Raw genomic sequence first — 23,091 nt, 5'->3', positions numbered from 1 at the left:
TCTCAAGATGAGCATTTAAGGATGAAGAATGACCTAAAAAAAATCTTGAACGTATATAAAACCTTAATGAGGTGCAAATGAACTCGGATGGATTGAGCGTGAATGTTATTTATAAAATGCTTGACTGGAAGATGAGTTTCTCAGGGTCATGTTCAAGAGAGAACCACTAGAGATAGAACGCACAGAACCCTTACCTTATTTCCAGCATTAGTTGGGTTCTGTCGCAGAACTTAACATGCAAAAAATGTCAACATTTATGTATTATGTTTTAAAATTATTTTTGAACACACACTACGATGAAAAAACATGAAAAAAACATGTATTTGTATTTACCTAAAAAAATCTATCTAAAATTTAGGTTCTGCAGCAGAACCTTGATGGTTCTTTGGTTCTATTTTAAAAAATGGTTCTCTCTTAACGCGACCCTATATTATAAATATATAATGTTAATATATATTATAAATATGTTTTATATATAATATTTTCATACATTTAAAATTAAAATTTTGATATGTATTGATATTAATAAAAATATGTTATTATATTAATTTATGTCGCTTTTAATTACGTCCTTACAAAAATGGAAACGAACATTTAACACACAAAAAAAAGATTTGAGATTCAGTAAGTTAGTCGGTGAATGCTTTCTTCACCTCTTCTATCTTATATACAGTCAAATCGATCTTCCCCGCATTCTAAAGTGCCATCGGGTGACAGCATTCCGAGTAACTCCTCAACCCGGAGTTCCACCTGAAGAAGCGGGTTGGACAGTAAGGGTCGGAGATGCGCACTCTCATTCTTAAAACTTGCGTTCTTAAGATCAAAGGGTCGTAAACTCAAGCATACAAGGAATGTTGAGCTTTTTTAGAATTTTGTTTGAAGCGGGCCAAATAGAAAATTCGCCTGGAATGTGAGCAAATATATCATGTCGATCAAAAGAAAAAGTATTTAGAACATGTTTTTATTTTTCTCAATTAGAAAGTAATTCAAAATTTTGGAACATGTTTTCTTAGTTTTTTTATTAATTAATCTTATAAAAAAGAATATTCAAGAAAATCTTGAAAATTCGAAAACAGAAAATTAGAGAAAAAAAATCCTGCAAAGTAAAACGCCCCTTAATATTTCGATTTTTTTAACTAAAATACCCGGTTATTTTTGTCTTCTCATGTTGATTCACCCAACCCTGTGTCGCTCGCACTTTTTCATTACGAAGGAGGGAGGGAGGGTTTTAGTGATTGCGTCAATACCCAATATAGACACACACGTTCATTCACAAGTGTGCATACACAGAGAGAGAGATAGAGATAGAGAGGTGACAGTGAAGGCAAACAAAGATGGGAGCGAAGAAGGGAGGACACAGAGATGAAGCAGAAGAGGATCTTGCTCGAGATCCATTGCAAGCTATCTTATTAGCCGACAGTTTCGCCCAAAAGTTTCGCCCTATTACTCTCGAACGCCCCAAAGTAATCTCTCTCTCCCTCTCCCTCCCCCTCCCTCCCTCTCGCTCCACATATGTATGCTTATACTAGTTCTGTTTATGACACTGTGTTTTCTGTGTTGGATATCAATTTGATTTATAATGCGTGTGTGAAGTTTATGTTGTTAATTGAGTTGTTTGAGGGAATTGATTGATTTTTAGGCTTATTAATTTGGAGGCAGCTACTATGGAGTAAACTATAGGTATGCTAATTGGCAATAAGGTCAATTAGGGACTTCAGATTATAATTTGGGGATGCTGGTCGGGAATTAGCTATTACGGAGTGGTGGAATATAGTTCAGTTGTTTGAGGTGAAAATTGTTCATATAATGGTGTATATGTTACATAGGCGTGGTTTGATATTTCTTCTTTTTGGTATATACTGTGTCGATATTGTTTAGTTTTGTGGGATTGGTACTGGCATTATACTCCAAATTCTTAGGATGTATCGTACTCGTGATTCGTCGTGGTGATCCTGTTCTCATTAGTGTGGTGAGTCATGGACTATTAATGTTAGGAAGTGCATTATCTATGGGGAAACAACTATTTGGCGTTTTTAATCATTTATCCATATGGAGAACGATTTTGCTATGGAAAAACTAATGAACAAAGGATGGCGTGAAGAAAGGTCTGTATATTAATAAATGCACATGAAAAGACAACTATATTTGCCAAAGATCTATCAAAGTTGGAGTTCCCTTATTCGAATGTCCTGATATTGTTTGGTTCTGCTTGACTATGTAAACTCTGGCACATGTTGCAAATGTGTATTAAGTTGGAGCTTTATTTAAATAATGCCATGTCGTATCTATCCTCCAGTTATAGTTAATCATTCTCATTGAATCAGTTGGTATTAATTTGTACAAAGCCAATCTGATGGAATAAAGGGAAATGAGCTATATTTTTTGTCCTATGTCTTCTATCCTTTCTTACAGTTAATTTGACTGGGGGTAGAAATTGGACGGTGAATGTGTATATTATTGCAGTTTTATAATGAATTATATCTTCCAAATTAATTGTTTCCTCATCTTAATAAAAGTACAACTTATGATCCTCATGGTGGCAGCTTTTTTTTTTTTTTTTTTGCAGTAAATTTTTATGATTTTTGTTTAGAATGTTATCTTAGAAGGGATAATTATTTTCGCAAAGTCTCCAAGCAGGGACCATTATTAAAAAATTAGCGTTATGTAGTACATGTAAGACCTCTATAGTAAGGAAACTCTGATTCTCCAATTTGATTTTTTTAAATTTTTATTAGCTATCTGTGGCGATTTTTTTTTATTAATAAAAATATAGTTCGTTAATAAATGGTTCGACATGTTTGATAATTCCTCTCTAAAGTGTATGTGACACTCTGTATCTAAGTAGTAAGTATTCTAATAATTGTGATATTTGCGTATGAATATGTTAGCCTATACATAATATTGTTGTTAATTATAAATAATAGCACTAGTATTTAATTTGATCAACTTAAAAGGTATAATATGCACCTCCCTACGTAGCTGATGATTATCTAAATAAAATATAGTTTAGTGCACTTTCTTAGTTTTGTAATTGCTAATACGAAAATTACGAAATTAGGATTATAATTTTAAAAAATCTTTCCAGACTTAACAATTACGTTATATCTGTTTCAAAGTCAATTGTTTCCTCATGTTACTCAAAAGCATAACTAAGGCCCCCCCTCCCTCTTGTTTGTAGCTATATTTGCACTCATTGTCATCATTTTTGATAATGCTATTATAAGGGATAAGAAATGTTGCTAGGTTTCGAAGCAGGAACCATTACTAAAAAAATTTAGATGTTAAGTAGTACATATAAGACCTCTATAGTCAGGAAGTGCGTATCCTCTAGTTTGATTTTCTTAAAATTTTTTATTAGCCATCTGCGGCGATTTATTTTATATAAAAAAATAGTTCGTTAGAAATGGTTGAGCATGAATGGTAATTCCTCTATAAAGTGTATGAAACAATCTGTATCTATGTAGCAAGTATTCTGATAAATGTGATATTTGCATACGAGTGATTAGCCTATATATGATTTTAGTTGTTAATTATTAATGCTAGCAATAGTATTTTATTTGATCAACTTGAAAGTTTTAAGATGCACCTCTCTATATAGCTGATGATTACTTAATTGAATACAGTTTAATGCACTTTCTTGTTTTCTGACTGCTAATAAAAAAGGTCAAAATTTAGGATTAGAATTATATACATAAAACTTTCCGGCCTTAATAATTATGCTTTGGTGTTTCTCATGTAGCTTCCCGTTTGCAGTGATGTTCATTTGACAGTAATAAAATTTCCAAATCAATTGTTTTCATATATTACTTGCAAGCATAACTTATGGTGCACTTTTACCCTGCCTCTCTTTTGCAGTTCGTTGTTATTGTTTTTGTTTATAAGGTTATCTTAGTAGTGATATGAAATTTTGTTACGTATCCAAGCAGGAACCTTTATTAAAATTTAGTGTTAATTAGTACATGTAAGACCTCTATTGTTGGAAGCACTGATAGTTTGATTTTAAAATTTTGCAAGTAATTTGTGGAAATATTTTTTTAAAATAATAGAGTTTATTAGAAATGATGATCTCTCTCTAAAAAGTATACACACTCGGTATAAGTAGCAAGTAGTCAAGTACTCCCTCTGGTCCATTATATAAGGCGTTTGACTTTTTACACGCATCTTTAGAAGGTTTGACCACATATCTAAAACTGGTATTTTAATTTTTTTTTTCTGAATAAAAATATTTATATATATTATATTTTTATTCAGAAAAAAATTTACAAAAATATTAATTTTTACTATATGGTCAAAGCCCCTAAAGTTACGCGTAAAAAGTCAAACGACTTATATAATGAACCAGAGGGAGTACTATGATAATTTTGATTTATGTATGTATATATTAGGCTATATATAGTTTTTGTTAAACTATTAATGCCAACAATAGTATTTTATTTGAACAATTTTAAAGTTGTAAAATGCACCTCTCTATGTTTTAATGCACATTCATAGTTTTCGAATACTTATAAAAAAGGACGAAATTTAGGATTAGCATTATATACACAAGTCTTTCCAGCCTTAATAATTATGTTTGGGTGTTTTTCATATATTTCCGGGTTGCAGTGATGTTCATTTGGCAGTAATTAAATTAAATAATTGTTTGGTTGCTCATATGTTTAATCAATGCTAACAATTTTTGTTCTTGTGATGCCGGTTATTGCTATTGAAGGTGCTGTTACCGATAGTCAATGTTCCGATGATAGATTACACCCTGGCCTGGCTTGAATCTGCTGGAGTTGAAGAAGTTTTTGTTTTCTGTTGTGCTCATGTAAGACAAGTTACTGATTATTTGGAGACAACCAAGTGGCTTACCCAACCAAATTTTAAGGTCTCGACAATAGAATCACACAACTGTGTCAGTGCAGGAGATGCTTTGCGTGTGATATATGAAAAAAATGTGGTAAGTCACTTTCTTCTTTTTCTTTTTACCTATCATGGTCTTTGTAGATCCATCCGAAGTTAAAAAGAGAAGGAGCTTATTGTAGTTGATAGGTAAAAACTCAGATAACCAGGAAGTAATATTTGCCTCAATTTCTGTCGTATTTATAGAGCTTATATTCTTGAATATTACCTTAATGTTTCAAATGTAACTTAAATGAACTGGTTCTTATTTATGCAAAGCGTGCATTTTCATACTATTTTCAGATATATCAGTGTGTAATTACTATCTCTTTAATGACAATAATTTTATTTGGAAATATGTAAGATATTAGCGATAAATATATTATGGAAGAAGGATAGAAGCTGATTTTAGGATTTTGGAAAAGTGTAACAGACCTATAAATGGACAGATATCCTTGATACTTCACTACAAAATAAACTTTATTATGAAAGTGCACATGCTATAGTCATTGCTGCACTTAGCATTGTTGTCTTATTATTATAAGTAAGTTAACACTTCTCTATTGATAACCTAAAAATAAGATATTATTAGAAGAAAGTTAGTCAGACCTCTTATAATTTTGACTTGTCTCAATGTAATTGTGACACTGCTACCTATTTTTATTTTTTTTGTCTTGGCCAAGCCTTTCAAATTGTTCTGTCCAGTGCTGTCTTGAACATTCTCTAATTTAACCGTAATTGAATAGTATCTGGATGCTGCATCTTGATGATGTCAAATATGTCTTCTTTCCCTGCTCATGAACGTCTTTTTTCCTTTTTGGTTATTAACCTCGCTAATCAGATTCTTTTTTACATTTAAAGATACGCGGTGATTTCATTCTTATCAGTGGAGACACGGTAAGCAACATGTCGCTTACTGAGGTACTTCAAGAACATAAGGAGAGGCGGAGAAAGGACAGCAATGCAGTTATGACAATGGTTATAAAAAAGTCGAAGCCTTCAGCAATCACACACCAATCTAGGCTAGGAACTGATGAGCTAATTATGGCGATTGATCCTGATACAAAGCAGCTTCTTTATTATGAAGATAAGGTAGAGCATCTTAAAGGGATCACCCTTGACAAGGCAATGCTTTCTGAGAATGCTTCAGTATCTCTCTACAATGACAAACAGGTTTGCGTTCTTTAAAAGAAAAAACTATTCATTTCATTAGATATGGCTAACAAAATTCTTTCACCATGTGCTTGTCCTTGGCATCTGTTTTTTCTTTGTTCTGTTTGTAGTGTGGAAATAAATTGCGAGTGGCTAATGATTTTTACCATTTCTGCAAACTTCTTCTGCTTTGTGGTTGTGGAATGCTTTTTAATATACTTTCTATATGCTAATAGTGTTTGGAGCTTATGTATGAAAGTGAATGCCACCTCTTTGCTTGACTTGGTTTTTGTGCTAGTTGACTCATTGGTCTACTTAAATGCGAAGATTTGTGTTGCAAGTATGCTACTGCATGATGTCAGACGTGTTTATAATTCTCAGTTGGTTCCTGATTAAGCTGGGACACAATTTTGTTAATTTTATATGTGGCAACCCAACAGAACCAAATAAGGTTGTCAGGGTGAAATAGCATGTTGTGCAGAGTCTGCAGACCCTGTGTTTATTTCTATTGTAGCATAGTTTCCATAGGTTCTACAGTTAGGGGTCTAATGATCCTTTTATATGTAACTTCGATGTTGGAAGTAGGTAATATTTCGCAACTTTTCATTGCTCCATTTGGTTTATATTTATAGTTGTTGTGTTGATCTCTTGTATGTGTCCTAGGCTGAGCTAACACATTTATTCAAGTAGTTTCTGTCTAGTAATACAAACAATATATCTATGTTGGCAGGTATACTATTACTAGAAACAGCGTTATTATTATTATTGGCGATATCGTTATTATTATTACTCTGTTCTCTGCAGGATTGCTATATAGACATCTGCAGTCCAGAAGTTCTCATTCTTTTCAATGACAATTTTGACTATCAGCATATACGTCGTCATTTCCTCAAGGGATTGCTTCAAGATGATGTATGTACTGTACACTATACATCTGTCTATTTACAACCGTGTTCTGCATTAAATGGCTTCTAGTTAACTATGTTAACATGCGTGTGTGTGTGTGTGTGTGTGTGTACATAGATACTTGTATCTTAAAACTTTGGAGTGTAAGACTTGGAAAATGAAACATGACTGGCAGATCGTAGATCTTTCCTCAACTTAGTTCTGTTATTGTAACAACGCATACTTATGACAGACAGCACACAATGTTAAGAAAAGTACAAAAATATTTAGCTATCTTTTTCTTACTACAATTTTTTAAAATAAATAAATATAATATGTTGTCATCTTGAGTTCTTCGTGCCTTTTTATTTATTTATCTGTTTCTCCTCTCTTTGTTATCATGTTTTTATATTTGCATCACAAGTCATGTTATGTGGTCTTTTAAGTTACACTGAGCAAGTGTCATGTTTGAGTGTCCAACTATGCGACACTATGGCGATCTAAACTGACGAGTCAGAGTAACATAGATCACCACTATCACTTAATGTAAATTGAGTACGCCTTTTCCACTTTTTGTTGCTACTCATTTTTTTGGTTTGGATATCTTGAGTTTTGGTTCCGAATTCATAATTTTGATACTCCTTTCCCTCCTAGTCAGATGACTTTGTGGTTTCTTTATAGTCTTCGATCAAACAAATATTAGACAGTAATTGAACTAATAGCGGAATGCTTTAATAAATGTTTGCTGTAATTGGAAAGACACGTGTGCTTCAAAAGTTGTATCTAATATAAATTTCACACGCATTTACAAAATTTCCACTGAAAAATATACTTCTACGGTTTCGTGTTGTTTATGGATGCATTATAATCTAAACAAATTAGAACAAAAACCAAATAGATGATTAGGATTTGGAAATCTGTACTAATTATAATTCAGCATAGTCTTAACTTTGATATTCCACATATTACGGGTGAGTAGGTAAACTGTTTTAAAATTAAGGTAGTCTGCAATCTGATGTTTTACAATATTAGTTGTTTGTTTTCTGATTAGATATATTAGTTTCCTGCTGAGATTAACTAAAGCTAAAGTGTCAAGTGAGAATATAATTATCTCTCACGGTTAGCAATGAAATTTGAAATCATAAGAGGATGTAAAAAGGTTATATCATACCTGTTGCTTGCTTAATCTGTCAAGTGATGCTTTTCTATAAATCTAATTCTCTGCATAAATGTCTGCTTTCAGATTATGGGTTACAAAATTTTTACCTATGAAATTCGTTCAAGCTATGCTGCTAGAATTGATAATTATCGAAGCTATGATGCTATTAGCAAGGACATAATTCAGAGGTGGACTTATCCTTTGGTACCAGATGTGCAGTTTTTTAAAAATTCAGCAACAAAACTTGAAAGACAGGGCATGTACCGGGCTTCTGGTAATGATCAAATTAGCTATTTACTTGAATATTATAACTATTGTAAGACCAGCTCATTATTCTAGCTATGTATAAGCAGTATCTATTATGCTTTTGTTATCGGTAAAGCATGTTTGCTGCAGACAGTCTAATGTTATCTGTACTTTGTTACATATTCCTGCCTGTTGGCTTGTCTATATCCTGGACAGGTTTGTGATGATATTTCGGAATGCTCTTATTTTTGGAAGAGGCATATAGTTTTTACTTAGATAATAGACTTTACTTTTGGCTAAAGGTTGTTTGTGATCTAAGGCATGTGTTTTTGAATATTTTGTGTGTGAATTGGGTTTCAGGGATGCTATGCATATGATATATGCTAATTTTAGATAAATGTTGAAGGAGAGGTCTCTAGAATCTAGATAACAGTGTATGCTGCAGGATGCTAGGGTAAATGCAGTCGTTCTAATTTTATGTTTTTAGATATTTTTTTTAACTATATTACCTAATATGAAGTATAAGCAGCTATTTGATGATACTTGATTGTCTTTATCTTAGTAAGTACAGTCATTTATGATTATGATACCATTTAACAGTTTATTTAGAACTTATTTACAATAAGAGGCGGAAGTCTAGTTATGATGTAAACTTATTATAAAATATTGTAATCTATTAAGCATGATATCTGTCTCCTCTCCTTGATACCGATACTTTAGAGGATCGTAAATATTATACTCTTTCTAGTTCCTATAGCTTATCTAGTGTCTTGTCCGAGTTTAATTTCTTGTTTGAGCTCCTTTGGTGGTCCTATAGCTAAGAGGGTTGGTAAGATATTGAACCCTTGGAATGGAGCTACACTACACTACTCCCTTATGTCCACCTAAAAGGGCATAGAGCTATTGATTCCTTCATTTTCTAGATTGAGGGATATGTCGATTTTCTGAATTTAACCTATTAGAAAACCTTACACGTACTTTTATGTGTTATCCCTTTAGACATCCTTTTGCTGTTGGTAGGAATTGATTATGCAGTATATTCTATTGCTAAGTTAAGCATAGCTATAGGCAAATTCTCTCCGTGGACTATGTTACATGTACAAGGTCAACCGTGTTTGGACTAAGGGTCATGAGGAACACTTTGCAAGGTGAGGCATTGAGTACCACTTTCAAATAGAAGTTGGTTTATTGTGGTAACAATATGTTCTGGAAGTTTTTGGCAGTGGTTCTATCACTGTGTTATCATGATTACTGATTGTTAGCTTTTAAACAAAGATATACATGATGATTGAAAAGAAATAAACTATCTAAAAGATTAAATATTAGACACTACAATTGAAAAATAAGCAGACTGAATAAATTCATGGTTACATTCAATCTTCCTTTACATGGCTATAGGTAATCTCTTTTAGCTGATTTATAAGCAATGGATTATATGTCGTATCTAGGAGGTTAAAGTTATAAGGACCATCAGGAGCACTTGGCTAGGTGAGACATTGGGTACCACCCACAAAAAGAATTTGGTCTGCTTGTGATAACAAAATATCCTGGAAGTTCTCGTCCGTTACTCTATTTTAGTGTTCTCATGATTGCTGATTGTTTCAGTGAATAATCAGTTTTACACGGATTTAAAAGAAATAAGATCTTCAAAAAAATAATATAGGAATCCGTATCAAATGATAAGAAGACTGAACTACTGCCTGTATAATTTTAATTGCAGAAGAGCTGGCAGTAGAGTAGTTTATGTTGAAGTATAATATAAGGATAGGGTTCAAATGAGAACCACAAAAATTGCAATAAACGTGAGAAGCCAAGGTTCTGCAGAACAAAAATTGCAGACTGTAAAAATATAAAGAAAGTGAAGAAACGTTTTGGCTCTCATGTAACTCACAGGTTTGTGGTTCTCCACTAAATTTGACTTGATATAAATATGAAATGTCATTTTTTTTCTTCAGTTGCAGACCTGGTGAAATACTCATTCCATACCAAAATACATCATCCTATAGGAAAATTATATTGTAATTAATATTTGGGGGTACTCGTAAATGTACGAAGAAATAATTGTGAGTTTTAGTATTAAACAGTTACAGTTAGCTTGATCTTTTATCTTGGGGTATATGGTCATGGAATATACTTGTAAGATGTTAATGATATCTTTTTTTTTCTGATTTATGTATAAATGGGTTACAAGTCTATTATGATTTTCTGTGCTTATTGAGCAAAGCTAATTTCTATTACCAGGAGCATATTCTGTTTTCATCTTCTTATTAGGCAGAAATAGGTGGTTTTATTTATCTGTGCAATTCTGAGATGGTTTTTAACTATCTTAAAACTTCTTTTGTGTCAGAGGTAGGACAATCACGTTCTGCACAGATTGGTCCTTCTACTGTAATTGGAAATGGCACTACTATTGGGAATAAAACTGCAATTTCTAATTCAGTTGTTGGGGAAGGTTGTTGTATTGGATCCAATGTTACCATAGAGGGTTGCTACATATGGCATAATGTTACTATTGAAGATGGCTGCAAACTAAAGCATGCAATAATATGTGATGGGGTTATATTAAAAGCTGGAGCAGTTTTGGAGCCTGGTGTTGTTCTTTCTTTCAAGGTATGTGGTAGTTGCTATTCCAACTTTCTTCAAATGACATCTTTTTAAATTTTGTTGACACCTGGCTGAACTGCAGTTATGTTAAAAATGAAAACATGCACACCTCTGCACGGGTTAAATGGTAAAAGCAGCACCAAATGCTTTGTACATGGGAGCGCCATTGCTAGATAGGGTGCTTGATGGTGTTATCTCGATCTTTGTGTATATATATTCGTTAATATATATACTGAACTTATTTAGCATATTATGCTCAACTTGGTGCCAAAGTTACTGGTGTGCAATTACGATTATGTTTATTGTCTCAAAATATGAGCTTTGCGTCTTTGGGGATTTAAATTGGCGAGCTTTTTCTTTTCCACATATTCTTTTATTGCACTATCTGGTGAAACCCATATATATTATTTCTAAGTGCTTGATCCTCTGAAACTGCGTCCATTTAGAGGAATTTTATAGCCAAATGTTTGATACTTCTAGTTCAGATCCATCAATGGTATGTCATCTTCAATGTCAATCCAGATTCATTAATACAATGTGATGTACGTATGCAGGTTGTCATTGGGGAGCAGTTTGTTGTTCCTGCTTACTCTAAAGTGTCTTTGTTAAGGCAGCCGATCAACCAAGACAGTGACGAGGAGCTGGAATACGCAGATGATAGCAGTGGGGTAGCTGAGCATTCACGTAAGTCCCTATGAATTTGATCTTTCCTTATGCACATCATTGATTATTCCGTTTCTAAAAGATATGCAAGCGCGAGTGATAGCAGTGGGAGTGAAGTGTATGACTGTCTCTTTCAGTTGTACAACCTGATTAGGAACCCTTTTCTCTGAGTTGGGAAAAGTTGAAAACAATGACGAGACATGCATATTAATTTTACTAGATACACAGAGTATCTGAATGAGCTAAACTAAATAGCATAAAGTTTTCACTCTCAGGTTTCCTGTTCTAATTATATAGCAGTCCCATACTAGCATTGGTCCCTCACATATCCAGGAAGAGTTAGTTTACCCCCACTTAATGATGGTTGACAATGTGGCTACAAAGATGAGCAACATTGTAGATCACTAATCAAACAATCACGTGAAGGAATGATAAAAACTGTTACTTTTCTATTATTACACTCGTGCTTGATGTAGGCGATGTTGTTCAGAGGACCACCTATCCCATCTACTGAAATTTTAAAAACTCCCTAGTTTTTTTACTTCTATATTGGGTTTCTATATTGTCTTTAGTATCTATTATTTTCTTGTATGTGGTTTCCTGCCGTACAACTTTCTCCCCTTTTGAATTTGCTGTCTATGGGCATGTCATACTGTCAAACTATCTGACTTTTAATGAAGAGACATATATTCAAATCACTGGGAAACTAAATTGAACAATTGTAGCTGATAGCTTCCTGTGTGATAAATTATCTTAAATTTTTGGTATGCAGCCATAGCTAATGGCGCAATCAGGAATGATTCATCTGAGATGGATGCTTGTACTACATCGGAGGTTAGTCTGTACATGATGTAGATATTGTCGCGCTAGCCGAACCTCAAGCCTGTTGTCCATCTGTGTTATTTTTTTGGTTTCAGCTATGTCAAGTCTTACAATAATAGTATATGTTTATATGTTCATACCGTCTACTTTTAGTGAGTTACTTAATTATTATTGACACAGGAAAGAATATAGAATCACATGCATTAATTGAATTTCTACAATGCAGTGAAGACCTAGAACTAAAGCAAATTTATCATTTAAAGTAAAATCTTGCATATACGTAAGGAGCACTAGAAAAGCAGTAGAAAAACACAAGTAAAAATGTGAGTATTCATTTTAATATAGTAAAAATATCTGCTGCAGCTAAGATTTTAATAATAAGCGGCTTGCGGCTTATTAATTAATATCATTACGCTATAAATGTACAGCTATTTTCCCTACTTCTTATGTATAAATTTATGGTATACTTGCTAATGATATATCCTTCTACTGTATATCTGGATCATATTCAATATGGATAGTTACAACAATACGGAACTCGTCAAATGTATTGTTGGCTTTATTTTAGATCTTGCTCCATATCTATTTCACTATTTGCTACTTGTTTAGTATTAAATTATCTCAGAAGTGTGCAACTAAGAGGCTGTTCCTGATAACTTTTCTCCTGCTCATTTGAAATGGGTCTGTAACCCTGCTGCTCTATCAGAATGTCTAGCTTTAGGGATTTGGGAAAATTTCGTGGATAAGATTTCAGAAGTCACATCTTAAAAATAAAGGAACACACACAATGTCTCAATTAAATTAATTGTTAAAATATGATTAATACCTTGGAATTTATTATTCTATAACTGTGAAGCTAGGTGAATTCTTAATTAGAAGAAATCTAATCATTTTCTGTACTCTGCTTAAGTTCTTTTCTGTTTACATAATTACATGTAGGAAACATAGTCTCTCATTTTTTTTTTTTATCTAGCACATAACAATTTGAAGGCACAATTAACTATATTTTGTTGGAATCTTAATGACAAATTGGGTTCTTGCTCAAGAATGGCATTTTGACTGTAGCAATGCACATCATAGTTACCCGCTAGACCAAGATTATTGGTAAAAAAAAATAAAAAATATCATCTTTGATGTCCTGAATATTTTGTTTTCGGTGAAGTAATATCTCTTGTGATTCTATCTTCACTACTGTTCTCACCTCATATTTTTGCCATTTTAACTTCTCTGGTTATTAGCCTTTAAGTGTGTAGCTGTCTCTTTACTTGTGGATTTTGCACATCCCAACCATTTATTTGTGTTTCATTAATCATGGTTGAATGTTGTGTCTCTTTATACAGAGGTGTCTCAAGGTATACACCATTAAATTTCACAATAGGCCACTGTTATATAGATTTATTGTTTAATTAATTGCTCTACCAGGTTGGTACCAATGGGGTCGGCTTCATTTGGTCACTTAATGAAGCGGCCCTTGAAGAAGAATGGAGACACTCGGTGGCACCAATACCTGCTGATAAACTTGCTGCAATAATGCTAGCTGCAAATGGTGATCCTGATTTATTAACTCATGATGAGAATATTCTTCCACCTTCAGGGGAGTTGGAACCTGAATCTGTGACTAATGATTCTGATACGGATGTTAACGATGAAGCTACATATTTTGAGAAAGAGGTTTGTTGTTACAAGAACATAGTTACAAAGTTTACATGGTCTAAACTGAAGTTCATATCCCATATTCTCTTTGTAGGTTGAAGCAACTTTCCTTAGAGCTGTGGAGGAAGACGTAAAAAACGATCATATCATTTTAGAAGTAAACTCACTGAGGTATGAGAGAGATACTTTTATTAGGGCATAATATTTTTAGATATGTAATCGTATTAACAGGGATGTACCACTTGTAATGCACGAAGTCGAATCATATAATATGTTCACTCTGTTCTGTGCATGGAAATGGTGTTGAAACAGTTGAAGTAAACATGTACCGTATATTAACATTACAGTAAAAAGATTTTGTCTGCAAGATAATTAATTAATATCCGGACTAAAAATTATTGTTAGGCATTTTTATTTTGTAGTTTCTTTGTGAAATGGTTATCCTGATCTCGAGAGGATAGGATTTTTCTCATTGAAGTTTCTTCTTGTGCATCTTAAGATGATTTAAATATCTCAATGGTTTTCTTTTGAGTGTGTTTGTCCTTATGATAATCTCCTAATCATACTTTCTTTCTATCTTACAATTTCTCTGTTGAACTCTTTATTGCATCAGGTTGTCATACAACATGACTGCTCTAGACTGTGCCAGTGCTTTATTTTATTCAGTGATGAAACTGGCACTAGATATGCAGCATAATACAGCTAGTAAGTATTATAATAGGTCTCTTCTCTTCTGTGCATCTTTTTGAATTGTTTTAGGCTTTGTGTTCGTTTAAATTTAAGCAAATTAGTCATTACTTTAGTGTATTATGCTGTTAAACTTTTGTTCTATTTCACTTGGTTCATCTCAAAAACATTTATGTAAATCCTGCAGTAGTATTAAATGACAATAACATCAAAGGAAAAATTTTAGGCTATGTAGTTTATATGTTTCGTTCTGCTGAAAATATTCCTAGCCTTTGTGCCAATTCTAGGTTGCTCACTTGCTCTGTTATGTATGTGATGTACAACTCCTTGTTTAGCTCAGACTGATTTCCTGTTATCCTTAAATTTACTATCACACATATACTCCTGACTATGGATATATTGCTTCTCATATGCTGTATACGATCTGTCCTTTAATACTTCTCTAATGGGATTTGCATACAATTTTTTGTGTCAATATCATTGTTTTCACGGCACGCGACTAGTCGGCTTGAGAAAATCGACCGGAGAGGTCGACTAGTCGGTAAATAAGTACAAAATTCAATCAAAAATTAAAATGAAAATAACAAATATTCTATGAACCTGCTCAAAATCAGCAATAATCAAACATGTTAATCTAACTTTATAGATCTTTGTGTGTTTATGTGTTTATGTGTTTATATATGCATAAGTTGATTAAAACTGAATATACATGTAGTATATGTAGTGTAATATGTTTATATATATGTTATATTGGTACAATCATTGTGTTTATGTGTGTAGTGTGTTAATGTGTGTACATGAAAGGGGAAAAAAAAATACATGTTTGTAATTAACATATTTATTTTGTGATTGATATACATATGAGAATTGGAGTGTTAGAATTTTGTTAGGAAACAACGTCTATAAGATATATATTATTTAATGAATTATTATTAACTTTTCGACTAGTCTGCGACTAGTTGACTAGTCGACAAGCTGGACCTCTATCGACTCATCGACGTGACAATCATGGTTTTTGTGTCACTCGCAATAGTTGGGTGGAAGGCACATGGTTTAAGCTACTAATTATGGTTAATGTTTTACTTCAGAATCTGGAATTGGAAAGGCATCACTATTTTCAACATGACATACAATGAAGAAATTGTGTGTGTGTGTGTGTATTAGCTTATAACCCGTGTCGTCGCATGGGTCTTTTTTATTATTATATATATATATATATATATATATATATATATATATATAGTACTACTCCACTACAAACCCCTCTTATTCAACAAACTAAAAGCCAAGCTGAAATGTCACTAAATCCTAAAGCAAACACCACTAATTTCTTTAACAACCCCATCTCCACCTTCATCTTCACCAACCCCACCTCTACCTCCATCGTCGCTTCCGTCGTCACCACCTCCACCTCTATGCCGCAACACCCCCCTCCATAACCACCACCTCCATGTCCACCTCTATTATTTCTCTAACAATACAATCTCCACCTCCACCTCCATCTTCATCAGGCCGATCTTGGCCGCTGCTTCCACCTCCTTCAGCCCCCCGTTCATACATCTTTTCCCAACTCAGTTCTACTTCAAAACACGGTGGAGCCGCCACTGCCTAACCCCCTGCTTCAAGCTCGCTCTCCACCCGATAACGACACAACGGTTATGGTTGCCCCGACCTCCGCTAAACTCAACCTTCCTCCATCTCCACCTTCACCTCCCCTATCTCCACCACCGCCACCACCACCTGAATCGACAACGTGAAGAGATTTTCACCGTTTCCAGAAGTTTTCACCAATTTATGTAACACAATACCTAAATTCTAAGAGGAATATCACTAAATTTTAAAGAGAATATGACTAAATTGCACTGGTTTTTAGTTTTTATTTAAGGGGTAATTTGTATTTGATCACGAGCCTATATATATATATATATATGAGTCGCGCTCAAGAGAGAACCAATGCTTAAAATTAAATTATAGAACCACTAAGGTTCTGCTGCATAACCCTATATTTACATAGATTTTCAGGATCTAAATCTAAATACATGTTTTTTTGCATCGATGTGCGTGTTCAGAAGTAATTTTAAAATATGATACATAAATAAAAAAAATTCATGTGCGGTTCTGCTGCAGATCCCTAACTAATACCAGAAATAAGGTAAGGGTTCTCTGGGTTCTCTGTTTAATGGTTCCCTCTTGAACATGACCCATATATATATATACAGTACAAACGTACAAACAATCACTAAAATGTTTGAACTGAATCACTAAATCCACAATCACGAGTATATTTTAGTGATTGCTAAAAACTACTAATCACTAAATATTATTATCATAATCACTGGTTTGTATGTTTGTACCTTAAGGAGTTTGTACTGGAGTAGGACCCTATATATATATATATATAATATGTATGTATATTTTAAGATGTATATAAGTTAATTAATAATAATGTCAACAATTAAACATAATTTTCAAATAAAATATAATACATTTTGTTTGTGTCTAGAACTACTGATATAAATGTATAATGTTACTCTGTTGGTGATGGGATTCAGACATTAGACCTTTAGTAGCATTTCAATCTCACGGTTCTGATCTATTTGATTTAAGAGATCTAACCGTTATAGTAGCAAATTAACTATTGAACTAAATACATCATTGTGTGCATTAGTTCATCTAACATTGTAGAAGCCTATATGTATAGAAGTGTGGTATTTGTCTAACACTTTTAACGTAAAATTAGAGTGTTATTTATGTTGATACAACATGTGCCAGAGGCAGCTGTTACTAGGAGACCTATGTGGCTATGCTTTTATCCAGACGTTCAATTAGTTTTGTGCGTTTTTTAGGAACCACCTTAGAGAAATGTATTAGCCATATTAAAATATTTTCCTTGGAGGGGAGGGGAGGGGGGGGGGGGGGGTAAAAGCTGTAAGAATTAGTTTTCGTCTTTTAACAGCTCCATTACTTTGTCCTCTTTCATGAAAAGGATTTAGTTCCACTTGGACTGTATGTTCAGATGCCATATCTAAATAGTAGATGCTCTTTTAAATTAAGATAAATTACTTCACACCATTTCTGCAGTTGTAATGTAATGCATCTTGCAGGTGAACTTTTTACAAATGTTGCCAAAGTTTTGGCCAAGTGGAAAACGCTTCTAAAGTCGTACCTGTTAACCATAGATGAGGAGGTCAGTATGCATCCAACTTGGTAACTGTGTATTGCTTGTTAAATTTATCATGTTTAATATATGTTTGTTGGGCAGAAATTTTGGAATAAGTAAAACCAGCATCGTATTATCGTATTATAAATTCTTTTAAAAATTTACCAATGGATTGTATTTCTATTATGCTGGATTCTCATGCAAATTTAGTCCCTGTGAATCATTTCATTCTTTTTTGGCGGAAGATTGTTCTTGTAACATCCATCAGACAGAAACTTGGAAGCTAGTTAAACTTTGTATGGGGTAAAATATTCCCGTTTTAAGCAATAGTTATCTTGGAGGGAATGAAAGAATTTTTTTTTTGGCTTTATGTAATCACACGTAGGTTATATTATGGGCTAGAACTCTAGTGTTGATTTGTCATCTATTCTTATATTTTAGCTTATGGTTTTAGTTGGTAAACAACTTTTAAAGTTTTATAAATTATTATATCTATCTATCTATATATATATATATAGGTCCCGCTCCATTACAAACCTCATTAAAATAAAAATAAAAATAAAAAATTCTCTAAATAACATCGAAATATAGCACATATATGCAAATTGATCGTTGGGAGATGAAGAAAAATAAAGTGAAGTCAGAGTTCAGAAAAAGTTCACCGATTGACGGGAAAAATCAAATTAGAAATGAAGGGAATTATGTGGGATCATCTGTGGGGTGTATTTAATTGTGTGTGATGACTTCCAAGAGCAAGTCCAATAGGTTACTTATCTCATTATCTATTAATAATATAAAATGATGAGTCCTAGTGATTTAGGCAATATACTTTTAGTGTCAACTCCAATAGCAAACCCTATTTTTTGTTCCCTATTATTATTTTAATAATAAATTTGAGGGAAAGAAGGGGGAAAAGATAAAGAAAGGGGGTAGAAAAAATTTTTATTCATAAATATTAAATAGGTAATGGCTAGAGGTTATCTAAATAATAGGTAATGGCTAGGAAATTTGGGGATGTGCTAGTGATTTAGGTAATCACTAGGATAGTGTTGGAGTACCTATTTTTTGATACATCACCGAAATATGAGTTTAGGAGTTCATTTAGGTAATCTATTGGACTTGCTCCAAGGGTGTCATTAGGTTAGTTTTTTATTTTCATTTAATTTTGGTTTGTATTTGAGCAATTGGATACCTAATTAAAATTAAAAGTAGAAACCAAAATAAAAAAAAATTCCTAAATTGCGTCAAAATATAGCACATATGGAATGCAAATTGATTGCTGAGAGATGCAGAAAAATACAGTGAAGTCAGATTTCAAAATAAGAACTCACTGATTGATGGAAAGATCAAATTAGAAATGGAGGGGATTGTTTGGGATATTAGATGGATCATGGAAGGGTGTATTTTAATTATGTATGGTGCCTTCTAGGGGGCCATTAGACTAGAAAGATATAAGGGCTTAGATTGTTTCTAGTTTCTATTTTAATTTTGGTTTCTTTTGATCACTTTCATACACACACATACTTTTTTAGACAAAAAGAACTCTTATAATTATCTTAGTTTCAGAAAACCGTAATAATATTTTGTGACCTTAATTATTTAAGTTCACTTGTAATTTGCGAAACATATTTCAGCATTGTAGACAAGACTTCTCCCCAAATCACTTTCCCTCTGCCGTTTGGGTACACATACAGCAACACCAACTGGTTTAAATCTACTGGTGCTATCTACATAGTCTATGTATCTGTTCTGATTCAGAATTTATGGAATTACCTCTTTTTCCTTGGGAGTCAGGTCAATTATTTGTATCTCTTATCTCACCTTCAACTTATAGTCTATCTTCATTGCAATTTGGGCATAGGCCAACTTGATATTCATTCTTGTCAACCATTTCATTTCAATATGAATACCAGCTACAATGCCCCTCATCACACTCGGGTGGAGAAGAATTAGATATCAGACTCTGTATATATATAATTTGGTACACACAATTGACAATTACAAAAGCATTAGTATATTATGTTGCCAACTTTGTGTCATGGCTCATAAATGCACCCCCGCCTTTCAATTTAATAATGGACAATTTACTCTTGTGGATTATATATTTAGTTCAGTACTTTAAATGATAGTGCGAAGTGGCCTAATAAATTACACAGTACTGCCCAAATAGTATAAGAGTGTAACTATATATTAATGCTTGGAACGTTAGAACTTCATGTACAATTATGTACCATAAAAGTGGGCATATTATTCTCACATGCTGCCGTAAAAGTTGGTCTTGTATAGAGTAGCATAGATTTAGTTTGTGGAATGTATAAAGTAAAAATAAAGTTGACTGAGGATGCAAGGATGTAATCATATTGTACTGCTGTGACCTTGTGTGCTAATTAAATGAAACAACAATTTAACTTAGGTTTTCTGTTTTATTTGTTGTTTGTGTTAGAATATAAGATCAAAGATGTTTCAATTTCGACTAACGGTGCATCTATTTATGAGTCGATGCAGATTGAAGTAATAATGAAATTTGAAGATATTTGCATGGGTTCAGCCAGGGAATATGCCGTGTTGTTTGAACAGGTATTATTTCCTCTATTTTACTTTTAGGTAACGTACCCGTGTTTCCGTGTTTGACACTTGGACACGACACTTATTTTGTGTCAGATCATTTGACTGAAATGTGGACACTTTGACCAACTTGAAGACCACAATATAATTTGAACATACAATGCAAAATTAAAAAATTGAGCAAAAAGAAAGAAGCAAAATTTAAAAATAAGCAGAGAAGATCCCCGATTTACAAAATTCTTTATAAAATTGTGTTTAAGCTGAATTTGATGGTTAATTTTGGTTAAGGTATCTACCTGCCATGCTTATTATAACATGTCCCAGGAACCATGTCCAAAAATAGGACAGTTTCCCAAGTCCCCAATTTTCACATTTTTCGAGTTGACACTGGGTACGAACTCGGATATGGGTCGTGTCCAACATTTCGTACCCAAGTCAAGAGTGACATAGATCTCCCTGTTATATTTCTTTGACCGATGCAACTGATTTTACTGATTAGTGGAAAACCTGTTTCTTTTCTTGATATAAAAATGCTCAGTTGTACGTTTTTCTTTCTGGTTTGCGCCCTGTAGTCATTGAAAAACCAACTCCTCTCTCTATTGGGCAGACATTGACTGTTAACTACATACTAGAAATGTGATTCTCATTTTTCAGCCTTCTAATGTAGATAATGGTATTAATTAGCTGATGATATTCAGGTTTGAGAATGTAGTGTAAGCACAGGACATCATCATACTATCACATTCTTGTTGTGTTAAATCAGCAGACTCAACTTAAACTACTGCTGTTTGGCTGAAGAAATTTCCTAATCGCTGAGTAGTAGTACTATAAAATTGCAAGTAATATAGTTATGGTAAGTGATAGAAAAGTCTTTGTATTGGTGATTGTTTCTTGATGATCTACAAAGAACAGACTCCAGTAATGAACTAACAATTTTAGCTCATTAAGTATTGATTTCTACATGTAGTGGACTTAATTGAAAAACTTGAACGACTAAATGTTAGTAATTGGGCTTTAGAGGTCCACACACAAGGTCTAAGCCTGCTGTGTACTACTTGTAACTCACCTAGGGGAACCAAATACTGGACTTGGCTGTTGTATACAACTAGGAACCGCCCAACAATCCCAATTTTCTTTCTCTTCTCTTGTATATATTCTCATAATCTCAATTTTCTTGATAAAGGATTCTTTTGATGATGACAATGATTCCATTTGGTTAGTCTTACCCTTGTTCATCAAATACAGATTTTGCATCTTCTGTATGACAAAGAAATTATACAAGAAGAGGCCATTCTAAGCTGGGCATCCGAGAAAGAAGAAGCAGAGGAATCTGATAAAGTTTTCGTCAAAAAATGCGAAAAATTCATCCGAGTAAGCATATTGTTGCACCTCTTCATTTTTTTTATATATTTATACCATTTGTATGGAACCATATAATTAAAACATCATTTGTACAATTTACAAGAACATTGTATTCTAACTTATCTTGTAATTGGGATTCTGTGAACACAAATCCCTGGTCATCTTTTGCCGGAGAACTTAACATAGTAGATTTCTAGTAAATGTTTCTCAAGAAATCCAGTAGTTTATATCATATGGCTCCTCGGTCTTTGGGAAAACTGGGCAACTTGTTGGACTAATTTTTGTCATTTCTATACATACATTTTGGGCCTTCATCATAAGCTTATGCATCAAAACAAAGGATGCTAGCTGGCAGTTGCTGCGGCAATCTTGAATATCCCTGTTTATTTCTTTACTTGCTGGGCTTCCGTTTTACATGCACTAGAAGAAAGCTGATATATATCTTTAAAACGTAATTTTGACACTTGTGCGACGTATTTACAGTTGGGGCATGGATTAGTCATCTAGGTGTACATTGTTTATTTTGTAGGCCTCATATGTTTATAATTTTGTGGCAGTGGCTTAATGAGGCATCTGAAGAGGAAGAGGAAGACGAAGACGAGTAGATCCCCTGGTACAGTCATTTGTGCATCATTTCACTTTTGTTTTTGTGGAATATGAAGAACTCATCTGTGTACCATTAGTCCGGCTTTTGTATATTTGGTGGCCCTGTCCTGTCTCTAGGTCTGCCTGAGATATTTATCCACTCCTCGCATAGATAGTTAACAGATGAACTCGAAGTTCGTTGTTCCATTTTTTGCTCAGTTAGAAGATGTTGTGGTTTGACGGAAATGTAATGCAAGATTATTGCCTGCAAATTATAATATAAATAGAAGTGGAAAAAAATTTAATCTGTAGTTTTAATGATTTTATCTATTCTACGTTTAACTATGTATCATTTATCAACTTGAATGACATAATGCAAGAAATCACTATAGCCTATATAAGAGCAACTCCAATGCAATGCTATACTTGGTTCTATTGCTATATTATAGCATCAAAAGTAAAAAAACTCAACTCCAAAGGGGTGCTATATTTGGATGCATCCATGCATAGATGCATCCTTGGTTCTATATTTGAAACCAAAGATGGATCCATCCATGTTGCCACATCATCACTAACTAGAAATTGGAAACTAGTTAATGAGTTAATGAGTTAGGTAAAAGTTAATGAGTTGGTTCTATATAGAAGTTAGGTAAAAGTTAATGAGTTG

The 23,091-nt window shown here is 33.4% G+C and overlaps 1 protein-coding gene across 1 annotated transcript; it reads left to right on the top strand.

The window, feature by feature from the left end:
• Positions 1–1,149: 1,149 nt before the first annotated feature.
• LOC108209876 (uncharacterized) lies at positions 1,150–22,735 on the top strand. The gene is made up of 15 exons (XM_017381067.2): positions 1,150–1,463; positions 4,709–4,939; positions 5,743–6,054; positions 6,838–6,945; positions 8,162–8,351; positions 10,671–10,933; positions 11,482–11,611; positions 12,363–12,424; positions 13,835–14,083; positions 14,160–14,236; positions 14,679–14,770; positions 17,857–17,939; positions 20,418–20,489; positions 21,723–21,848; positions 22,397–22,735. Exons 1-15 carry the CDS (start codon positions 1,335–1,337, stop codon positions 22,442–22,444), a joined length of 2,172 nt encoding a protein of 723 aa, XP_017236556.1. The 5' UTR covers positions 1,150–1,334; the 3' UTR covers positions 22,445–22,735.
• The last annotated feature ends 356 nt before the right edge of the window (positions 22,736–23,091 follow it).

The sequence above is a fragment of the Daucus carota genome, chromosome 2, assembly GCF_001625215.2.
Source record: "Daucus carota subsp. sativus chromosome 2, DH1 v3.0, whole genome shotgun sequence".
In the NCBI taxonomy this organism is placed as follows: Eukaryota; Viridiplantae; Streptophyta; class Magnoliopsida; order Apiales; family Apiaceae; genus Daucus; species Daucus carota.
The sequence above is the reverse complement of the archived record's forward strand: the minus strand, read 5'-3'. Positions and strand labels throughout refer to the sequence as shown.